Source organism: Phoxinus phoxinus, assembly GCF_949152265.1.
Source record: "Phoxinus phoxinus genome assembly, chromosome: 9".
In the NCBI taxonomy this organism is placed as follows: Eukaryota; Metazoa; Chordata; class Actinopteri; order Cypriniformes; family Leuciscidae; genus Phoxinus; species Phoxinus phoxinus.
In genome coordinates, this window is record NC_136884.1 from 24,003,773 (window position 1) to 24,015,243 (window position 11,471).

Genomic DNA, 11,471 nt, shown 5'->3' on the forward strand with positions numbered 1-11,471 from the left:
GTTAACTACCTGCGAGCGAAAAGTTGAGGAGAGAACCTTGGGGACATACCCTGGTCTCGGCCTCAAGGAAACTTTGACCAGGCCAGGGGCAAAGTCCAGGCAAGACTCGCTAACAGACAGGGCTTGCAAGTCTCCCATCCGCTTTAATGAGGACAACGCTAGCAAAAGAGAAACCTTGAGAGTCAGGATCCTTTCCGGAGCTGACTCTAAGGGCTCAAAGGGGGCCATCGTCAAACCCTCTAGGACAACAGAAAGGTCCCATGAGGGAACTCTAGGGGAGCGAGCCGGTTTCAGGCGCTTCACCCCACGCATAAAAGCAGAAACTAATCTTAATTTACCCAGGGGAATCTCATCTGATTCCCTATGTGCTGCAATAGCTGCGACATAAACTCTGAGAGTGGTAGCAGCCGCCCCGGCAGCAAACTTCTCCTGCAGGAATTCCAGTACTGAACCAACAGGGCAGTTAACTGGGTTCCTATCATGCGCTAAGCACCAATTCTTAAAAACCTTCCATTTGGAAGAATACAGTCGCCTTGTAGAAGGGGCTCTGGCACTCGCAATGGTCTCCTGAACGTCAGTTGGGAGACCAGAGCTTAATGTTAACGGCCTTTGATCGGCCAAACATATAGCTTCCATATGTCTGGGCGAGGATGCCATATCTTGCCCTGCAGCTGTGACAGCAGATCTTCCCTGACTGGGATCCTCCAGGGGGAAGATTCCAGTAGAGGAATTAGCTCCGAAAACCATGGCTGAGATGGCCAGAACGGAGCCACTAAGAGGAGGCGGACTCCGCTCTCTCTCACTCTGGCCAAGACCGCCTGGATCAGTTTGATGGGCGGGAAGGCATAGAGTTTCTGCGTTGGCCAAGGGTGAGCGAACGCATCTATCCCCAATGGGGCCGGGGGACTCAGGGAGAACCAAAGCGGGCATTGGGACGACTCTTGAGATGCAAAGAGGTCCACCTCCGCCTCCCCGAAAACCTCCCAGATCAGGGCCACCGTCTGGCGGTTCAACATCCATTCCCCCGATCTGAGTTTCTGTCTCGACAGAAAATCTGCTGCGAGGTTCAGAACCCCTGGGACATGAACCGCTCTTAGAGAAAGGAACTTGCTCTGAGACCACAGGAGAAGGTGACGCGCATGCCGGTCTAGGGTGCGCGACCGAGACCCTCCCTGCCGGTTCACATGTGACACCACTGCCATGTTGTCTGTTCTGACAATGACATGGTGCCCCTCCAGGAGAGGGAGGAATTGCTGCAGAGCCAGAAAAACGGCTCTTAACTCCAGGCAGTTTATGTGCCAAGAGAGAGCCTCTCCAGTCCAGACCCCACACGCTGGTCTGCCCTCGAAAACTGCTCCCCAGCCGGTGAGAGAGGCATCCGTCGTAACCATCTGGCGACGAAATACCGCACCCATGCTGACCCCTTTCCGAAGAAAAAGAGGGTCCCGCCATACTGACAGGGCTCGAAAGCAACTGTGCGATACCTTCAGTAGGCGAAGGGTTGACCCGGAGGGTCGAACCCCTGAGAGCTTCACCCACCACATGAAGGGTCTCATGTGGAGTAGGCCCAGCGGTAGTACAGAGGAGGCCGCAGCCATAAGACCCAGCATCCTGCGGCAGGTGCCCACAGACACATGATGGCCTAGTGAAAAACGAGCCAAGCATGTCGTCAGGCTGGAAATCCGTGCAGGGGCCAAGCGGGCCTGCATGAGAACGGAATCCATGTTCACCCCCAAGAAAACGGTGCTTTGAGCCGGAGCAAGAACACTCTTCTCCGAGTTCAACCTCAAACCGAGAGACTGGATGTGACTCAGAACAATGTCTCTGTGGTGGGCCACTAGCTCCCTGGACTGGGCTAAAATAAGCCAATCGTCCAGGTAATTTAGAACACGGATGCCCTGGAGCCGCAATGGGGCCAGAGCTGCATCTATGCACTTTGTGAACGTCCTCGGGGCCAAAGAGAGGCCGAAGGGAAGGACCCTGTACTGGAACGCCCTTTCTCCAACGGCGAACCTGAGGAACTGCCTGTGTCGCCGAACAACCTGGATGTGAAAATAGGCATCCTTTAGGTCTATCGTCACGAACCAATCCCCTGGCCGAATCTGAGATATGATAGCTTTCAGCGTCAACATCTTGAATTTCCCTTTGTAAAGGGCGAAGTTCAGTCGGCGGAGGTCCAGTATGGGACGCAACCCGCCGCCCTTCTTCGGGACCAGGAAATAACGGCTGTAGAAACCCCTCTCGGATTCCCCTGGAGGGATCTCCTCTATTGCCCCTTTGAGAAGGAGGGAAGAGATTTCCTGTTGCAGTACAGAAGCCTGAGTGGCGCTGTCTACTACAGTCGGAAAGACCCCGTTGAAACAGGGGGGATTGCGGCAAAACTGAAGAGTGTAGCCGAACCGAATTGTGCGAAGAACCCAAGACGATACCCCTGGTAAGCGCTCCCATTCTGGAAGGAAATGAGATAGAGGAAGAGGAATGTTGTAGTGCAGACGACATACCTGAGTGAGGGTGCCGTGTTGACGTTCCTGGGGTGAAGAGGTTGACTGTGCAGGAAGGCCGTTGGCGTCCTGGCACGTGACGGGGGGCATCGATGCTGGGGTCATGGTGACCCGGTCCGCCTGCTCCGGAGGAAAAAGGAAAGTGCCTCCGAGGGTGCGGCTGGCAGTTATAGAGAGTGTGCGGGGTGAGGGGAGAAAGCAGAAAACGTCTCCTTCCTCCCGCACTGGACTGAGTCGATATGGTGAAATATGGCCTGCACTTCGAGACACTCTGAGTGGCGAAGGTGACAGGGCAAGGAAAGGAGAGCTGGGGGGTGGGCAGAAACGCTTGTGCGGTCTGACCCAACCCTGAGAAGGCAGCGGAGCTCTCCTTTTTCCGACCGGAAGGTCAGGAACGGCTCTGGGCCGCCGAAGCGGTCGGTTTGTCGGACCGCTTTAATTGGAGGCGTTTGTGAGGCCGTTGACGGGGAAATGGGCGACCGCGGGCTCCCCAAACCGTGGTAGGTGGGGGATGTCCCTGTTCGCTCCTCCTGGAAGAGAACTCCGGTCTAGGAGAGGGACGTTCTCTGGGTCGCACCGGGGGTGGAGCAGAAGGTTCCCTAGCCCTCCTGGGCATGAACTGCCTGAACGCGGCCGACTGGGATTTGGAGGAGCGGAATTTCTCAACCACTGTGTTGACCGCCTCACCAAACAACCCCGTCTGAGAGATGGGGGCGTCCAAGAGGAAAACCTTCTCTTTGTCCCGTATTTCCGTGAGATTAAGCCACAAGTGGCGCTCCACCGCCACGGAGCCGGCCATAGAGCGACCTAAAGCTCGTGCGGTATGCTTGGTGGCCCTTAAGGCTAGATCAGTAGCCTTACGAAGCTCCTTGACCGCTTCAGGGGTCACGCCGTCACCCTCGTCCATTTCTTTCAGGACGTCCGCCTGGTAGGCCTGGAGAATGGCCATAGTGTGCAGAGTCATGCCTGCCTGCCCAGCCGCCATATAGGATTTTCCAATAAGAGAGGAAGTAGTCCTACATGCTTTAGAGGGGAGGAGGGGGCGCGACTTCCAGGACGGAGCAGACGACGGAGCAAGATGGTCGGCTAGAGTCTCCTCAATCGCCGGAATGGCGGAATAGCCCTGTTCCACAGAACCGACTAGGTTGGTGAAATCAGCAGCTGCCGCATTAGTGAGGCGCGAAGAGAAAGGCTGCTTCCAGGATCTGGAGATCTCATGATGCAGATCACTGAAAAATGGTAGCTTCCTCCGTTGCGGCCTAGAATTAGGGCCGCTGAGAAGCCTCTCGTCGAGTTTAGAAGATTGAGACTCACGTGGCTCGTCGGGCCAATCAATAGTGAGCTTCTCCGTAGCGCGCGAAAGCACGTCCACGAGCTCCGCGTAGGCCGCAGTAGGCCGCGCTTCCTGGCCGCTAGGCGGGATAACCTCGTCGGCGAGAGTAGGCCCGAAATCCTCTGAGTCGGATGCCTCGGTAAAAAGTATATCCTCCAGCCCAAAAGAAACCGCGTCGCGTGCTCCCGGGCTGGGGCGCAAATAATCATGTGAAAATTCGACTGGCATGCCACGTGCGTGCCGAGGGGAGGGAGGGAGAGAAAGAGCGGGGCTCGTCTGCTCGAACTCCACGTCCTCAAGCTCTACATCCGAACCCCAAGCCGCGGATCCTCGAGAGGCCTCGGGAGCGCGGCAGGGGGAGACGAATGATTCTCTCTCAAAGACCGCGAGCCGCGATTTGAGGGTTTTGAGCAACAAATTTTCACAGAATTTGCATTTAGAAGATCCTATAATAGCCTCACGCGCATGTGAAAAACCCAAACATTTAACGCACTTACTGTGTGGGTCGTCGTTAGCGATGTAACGAGCACATGGCGGAGTACAGCGTCTGTAATCCATGGCAGCTTCACCGTAAGGAGAAACAGAGTTCCGCTTAAACAGTCGCAGAAGCGCCGAGAATAATCCTAGTAATAGTTGTTAGCTTTCAGAAAAACCACGAGCGAAGGGCAAACGTGACCGCTTCGTTCTGAAGGTAGAGAAATCTGAGGAGCAGATGGCGCGCGCGCGAATGTGATGACGCGACGTGAGTGCGTCGGGGCGGAGCCATGTCGCGCGGACGCCATCAGCCAATGAATTGGCGTGATTCCATAAGGCTTCAGACAATCGGCACATTCAGAGAATATCCCACTGCGCTATCCGCAGCGTTGAGTGAACCTATGAAAGAGAACCCTTTCTACAACGTATACGGCCCATCTTCAGTGCACTGAATGAGTGCACACACATCTCCCTGAAACTGGCCTATAGGACAGGGTCCAAGTGTAGTCCTTGGTCTAGCTAGCCCATAGAGGTCTAGCCGAACAAGCGGAATTTCATCCAGGGTGTAACCTTTTTCATCTCACTAAGCCTCCTTCATGAAATGACAAAGCGAGGTTATGGATGTCTTGGAGTGTGTTGTGTAAATAGGCCAAATTGAAGAATTTGATTGAATTCTGACTATGGTGTTTCCCACCGTCACTAACTTAACCAACATAAAATCAATGAGGGCATAACGTGTGTGTGTTAGGGAGGTCTAAGGAGTAAAATGCATGTATTCAAATTGCAAGAAAAAAATTGGGATTAAACGGGTTAAAATCATTATTACAAGCTAAATTACATGCAGCTTTCATTTTTAAGCACTATACTGAAAATCAAATGACATGATTGTGACACAAAGACATGCACTTTTATGCCTTTTGTGTGTCTCTTATGTTACTGTAAGTTACTGCAGTACTGCTGTCTTCTCATGTCACATAAAGCAATCTCTACAAATGACAAGAGCAAAGGTACAGCTAGAAGAATGGAAAGAAAATATAAAGCAACCACAATGGCCTTAAGCTGCCTTTTTTTGTGTGGAGTGAAACTAGGTCATTCAGCTGAAGTTGTCTGGCATCTACATTATATTATATACATATTATATTACATTTTATCAGTTAAGCTTAGCTTAAAAAAATCAATATAGCTAGTAAATGTCTAAAGTTGACTATCAAAATAAAGTGTAACCCAAAGTCCTTTTTTGGAGGAAAGGCATTAACATAGTCCTATAGTATGTAAGTATAAAGCAAACTCATTTAAAGCAAGCTCCTCCTCAGCGGTTCTTCACAGTCCACAAACACAAAGATACGCCATAAGAGTGATCAGACATCTGCTTCAACCTCTCATTTCATTTCAGGTAAAATATTTAATGCATCAGTTAACATCTATATATATATATATATATATATATATATATATATATATATATATTTATATATATATATATATATATATATATATATATATATATATTATATATTTATAATGATATACATCAATTATAAAACAAAATTGTAATCTTTTGACTTTTGTGATTTTTCACACCATTGATAGTTTTAGTGTTGCTCATTTATTGCTATACTTTGGTTCATAATATTACATTTTTCCATTTCTTTGGATATTGGGCTACACAACGTACAATCAGGCAAAATATTTGTGAAGGACGTAGATTCTCTGATCCTCTGATCTTTCAGAAGACAGGAGAAACTCCAAAGGCATCTTTGTAAAAAAAAAAAAAAAAACGTTTATCTTAACTGTTTATGTCAGAAAATCTAATTATTGTGACATGAGTACTGTATATAATATATATATATATATATATATATATATATATATATATATGTATATATATATATATATGTATATATATATAGTGACAACATTTTTACTTTTTTTTTAAATATATATATTACTGTGTATAAAATCCTGACAGTCTCAGTTTAGCTAGGACATTAGTTAATGCTTTACATATAAATATTGTACTGTACATCAAATTAAAATAAAATAACCTTAGTGAGTTGTGAACTACAGAATTTAAATTATCAATTACAGGTGAAAACTTACAATGAAAACCAGCAAGGTCATCTCAACTGACAAAGCTACAGTTGTCATCCAAGTAAATCCACAGGCGGCACAAAATACTGTTATTTGTGATGATGGACAGCAGACCAGAGGAGTATATCACAATATGGCTCTCGCTGGATTTTTCAAAGCACAACCAAAGGCATTGGGGGTAATGCATTTAATGATGAATTATAATTATGATTTGTGGAATAAAAATAATTATTTAATAATAAAAAAGATATATAATTTTTAGTGTCTCATTTCCATCTGTGATAAAATGAACAGAAAATTAAAAGTTGTTGTCATATGTTCTCAAGTTAATATGTTTGTGTTGGTCTGATTGCCTTTAGACTGTAGTGTGCATAAAACATTAATATAGATTATTTGTGTGTGTGTGTGTGTGTGTCTAAACATGAATGAAATGCAATCATGCAAAAATATAAATTCTTGACCCATTTCTGCCGTCTCTAGACTGTCCAAATAATGATTGGAGTGGTTTGTTTCTTGTTTGGCATTGAACGCACCACCTTTCTCAAAAACCATTACCCAGCTATTCTTGTCATTAGTGGCATAAACTACTGGGGATCCCTTATTGTAAGTTTCAATTAATTGTTTTGCTTTTAATTAATATAATTACTTGCATTTAACTGATTTGAATTACCAGAATGATCTTTAAATGCCCTTTGATCCTTTCTCAGTACATCAGTGCTGGATCTCTGTCTGTTGCTGCGCAGAATAAACTTAATTTGTGTGTGGTACGTACATTTGCTTAAATCTGTGGAAATAACTCTTCTTTTGTCAATAGTAGAGTATTGTTTCTAATGTATACATACACCATTATACACATTACTCAAGTAATTGTTGTGCAATTTAAAGGAACACTTCACCCATTTGCATTAGACTTTGTATCTTTAGAAACCCAGTCACATTTTCGAATGGTCATGGTTTATTCCCTTATTTTCCCCTGAGATGGGAGAAATAAGGATTTAAGTGTTCCACTTCCTGCTTTTTATGACGCAAAAATCGTCATTTTACGTCATAAAAAGCAGGAAGTCAAATTTCTTTGAATAAGGGTAAGACTACAAACACTAGCTCATCATTTATCCAGTAGAAGGCGCTGTTCCGCATGTTTCCAACCCGCCCCTCACTCACAGACTGTACATATAGTGTCAGCCATTTATTCGGAAGCTAAGCTAACAGTTTCTTATTCTGTGGAGAAAGCTGAGTAGTAGCGGTGACCATCCTCTTTTTCCCGGACTTGTCCGGCCGTCGAGATGGTCCAAAATGTCCGGGATTCGGCTTTTGCTTTCTGCAGTCGCATTCATAGTTTTCATGCACACCTTTTGTTTCAATCTAACTGAATTCATTCCGATCGGTGAATCTGAATGTAGTGTTTACATGAACGCTAAACAAGTGATCGGTTGATGTGCGTTTTAACATTGCTAGGAAAATCCTCGCTCCTCCGTGAGAGATACGAGACCGGTGCGTGCGTCTCGCAGGCGCCGGCGCCACTCATCAGTAATCACGCCACCGGGCTCGCATCGTTCTCCGCGGCCGTCAGTCTCGTTCCTGCTCGTCACAGTAAACATGAGGAATGGCGACTGAAGAACGCAAAAGCCGAATCCTGGACATTTTGGGCGACATCAAAATACTGGGCAGACTCACGGAGACTCACTAGTAGCATAGCCTTGTTGTTTACTGCGATCTCTTACCGGTAGGCGTGGCCTCCTAGGGCAGCGAAGCAAGTGCATTCTGGGAGTTGTTGTCTTTCATCCCCATAAGCCAAAAATAAATTTTCTGACTTTTCTCAGTCTAGAAGGCTCCAAATTCAAAAATAATTTCACATTTCTTCTACATAAATGACCCATTTTAAATACACATTCATCTTTCCAGAGGTGAAGTGTTCCTTTAAACCGTTACAAGCTTTCAAAATGTAGTAGCAGTCCAGATATTTAAAAAACTGGACCTCTAATTAGAAGCTGCTTTGGGTGCACTACTGACCATTCCTAACTTATGTGATATTCAACAGTTATACGTTTCTGTGAGCACAGATCACTTTCAGTCATCTGTTATATGAGTAAAGACTACATGCAGTAGGGTACAATTGGGGCTAAAAGGGCCATCGGGATTTTCTTTTCTTCCCTTAACACCAAACAACAACAAAAACCAACAGAACACTTTCTTGAATCTATATTTTGCTACCTTTATATGTATATGTTTTTAAGTCAAACTATTTCTTTTCACAAAACATATTTTGCGATCATCATACATTTTGGCACCATCAAAGAAAAAAAGAAAAAATCCACAGTTCTTCTACAACCACAACACTTTCCATGGTAAACTCTCTCCAGACCACATGGTCTGAAACTTAAAAGATCAAGACATCAGACTCATCAGTTTACAGAGTTAAAAATGAGGTTGAGAATGTTGAGGATGTTTTTACAAGTAGTTTTGCTGTCACTTTTCACAGTTTTTTTGTTTGTTTTGTTTTTTGTAGGTGAAAGCCTCTCTTGGAATGAATGTTATCAGTGCCATAACTGCAGGGATAGCCATAGTTCTGATGTCCATGGAGATAGCTGACAGCTCATGGGTCTATCAAATATGCTACAATTACTACGATCATGGCTACATTAATAACTATAGTCATGATTATAGGTATGATTATAATCATGACTACAGTTCTACCAAGGAAATCTGTTTAAATGTAAAGGTACTAAATGTACAATTTTCAATACAAAAACAACAACAATGTAGTCTGTTTGTTTTGTTACTTTAATTGTTGATTCATTAACTTTAGTTCACCCAAAAATTACAATTGTGTCATAATTTAAAAATATTTGTACAAATAAAGACTGTGATGGTCTCTCTTTTCCATACAATTATAATAACCAGGGACTGGAGAGTTCATTTTTCAGAATGATCCAAAGGCACCATAAAAATTATAAAGTAGTCCATGCGACTTGTGTGCTATGTTTCAAGTGTTCAAAATCCATATGATGCCTCAGTATAATGCAATATTATATTTAGAAACTCATTCAGTATAATTGATGGAATATTATATATGTGAAACTACTTTAATATGATCATGTTGAATATTTTTTAGAGATATGATCTGGGGATCAGTGGAATATTGCTGGTGTTCTCCATCCTTCAGTTCATCATCTCAATCTGTATCTCAGGATTTGCCTGCAAAGCCACCAGCAACACCGACTCTACAGTGGTCAATGTGGCACTAAACCAGGTAAATGATTTACAACATGCTTCATTGTACATTACATCCTTTTTTCTACTACTAAATTATTTAATTGTGTAACAGTTGTGCAACTTTTCACTTAATTGTTTATCTAAATCCCATAAAACAGTCTTTATGGTGTGTGGATCTTGTTAGTCTCCTGTGTACTAACATATCGTGTCTGTTACTTCACAGGGATACTGAGTCACAGTGAGGAGATCCTACCATCTAAACATAGGAAGGAATTTATATCTCTTATATTTGCTTATAAGCAAGCTTTATTATTATTATTATTATTTTTCAATCTGTTCAAGTGTTACAGGAACTGAACAGAAAAAAAAAACAGAATTGAAAATGTAAAGTGTATCATATCACTTGTTTAATGTTTATTGACACAAAGACACGTTTATGTCTCTGTCGTGTCTTTTTTTGTTTTAACCGAAAATAAAATAAAAATGACAACGAAGACATACAATTTAATTTTAATTGTCTAAACAACTTAAAATCAGGTTTCAGTTTAATGAACAATTAATTGAGCATGAAAAGAAAATGCATCATTGGTAAATGTTTGTGGTCTCTATATCTGGTCTCAGTATCTGCAAAGCCACCTGCAACCAGTGACCAATGTTTCACTAAACAATTTAAATGGTTTTGGTAGCGGTGTTGTGACAACCCAACCTGATCTCATGGCAATTCATACAAATTGTACAAGGTTTATCAAATGTCTGTAGAGGAGCGCTTCCAGGACTCAAAATGTTAGCTTGAGGTGCTCTTTGGATGTTGTCAGGGAGTCAACAAAGGCTTGTATACCGAAACGCATCGGAGTGTTTTAAAGATTTAAAATGACCAAGCCATAACAATAAAGGCTTTTTAACCTTTCTAAAGAGAGTGCCTTGAAGTTTCCTGAATCTTTTCCAAATTGTACAAGGTGTCTAATATTTTACGAGTTGCCTAATTCGTATGAATGACCTACCCCTGACCCTGCCCCTAAACCTACCCATCACTGTGGTTTAGACAAATCCTACGAATTTGACCGAATTAGCCACCTTTTACTCGAATTGTATGAATTGGTCGTAAGATAGTGTTGGACAACCATACGGTAGGCCATGTTATTAAAAGGATAGTTCACTCAGAAACTGTGGAGTAGGTTGCAGGTATAAAACCAATATTTATACCATGGTTAATGGAAACATACAGTTGGTAGGGATGGCTGACGTGAAACTGACGTTCCGAAGCTTTTCGAGATCCCGAAGCACAGATGTTTCGAAACACTGATCCGAAGCGTGATTCCAAACACCCATGTCACGTGACTACGGCTAAATGAAGCTTGGAGTGTTTCACAAGTGTTTCGACAGGTGGCATGGTCCGCTGAATCAGTGTTTGATTGACAGGGTCGGGAACAGACCACATCTGTATAAAAGTGAAGTCAACGTATTTTGACCTCGTGGGTTTTTGTGAGAGGAGTTTGATTTTGAGATAGTGGATTTTTGGTTATAAAGTGACATTTATAGTGTGATTTGTTTAGTTATATTTAGGCTTACATTTAAATTTACACATTGACTAATAGGCTAGAGACAGACATAGTATACATATAGTGACACATTAATAAATGCATAGATAGAAATATATATAGATAGATTAATAGATAGATACATATGAGGAGCTCTTTTCCAAAACGCTATAAATCCATTTCAATAGTTTTCAGGAAAATGACATTTTTTACCTAGACCCACACATTTTGTGAATATTCAATTTATCCTGTTAAAATGGTTGTGTGGCTCAGTCTGAACATGTTGAACAATGATTATTAAATCAAACAATATTGTTGATG

At 43.4% G+C, this 11,471-nt stretch overlaps 1 protein-coding gene across 1 annotated transcript; it reads left to right on the top strand.

Annotated features, from left to right (window-relative positions):
• Nucleotides 1-5,612: 5,612 nt before the first annotated feature.
• On the top strand, nucleotides 5,613-10,520 carry LOC307004484 (membrane-spanning 4-domains subfamily A member 4A-like). Its single transcript, XM_079623808.1, has 7 exons — nucleotides 5,613-5,701; nucleotides 6,397-6,577; nucleotides 6,880-7,002; nucleotides 7,107-7,163; nucleotides 8,906-9,118; nucleotides 9,512-9,649; nucleotides 9,836-10,520. Exons 2-7 carry the CDS (start codon nucleotides 6,410-6,412, stop codon nucleotides 9,842-9,844), a joined length of 708 nt encoding a protein of 235 aa, XP_079479934.1. The 5' UTR covers nucleotides 5,613-5,701; nucleotides 6,397-6,409; the 3' UTR covers nucleotides 9,845-10,520.
• Nucleotides 10,521-11,471: the final 951 nt, after the last annotated feature.

Bases quoted from the DNA above. Each gene is read 5' to 3' on its own strand.
- LOC307004484 (XM_079623808.1), top strand. From the start codon at position 6,410: ATGAAAACCAGCAAGGTCATCTCAACTGACAAAGCTACAGTTGTCATC. The intron at 7,003-7,106 runs GTAAGTTTCAAT...ATCCTTTCTCAG, and splicing joins ACTACTGGGGATCCCTTATT to TACATCAGTGCTGGATCTCT. The intron at 7,164-8,905 runs GTACGTACATTT...TGTTTTTTGTAG, and splicing joins ATAAACTTAATTTGTGTGTG to GTGAAAGCCTCTCTTGGAAT.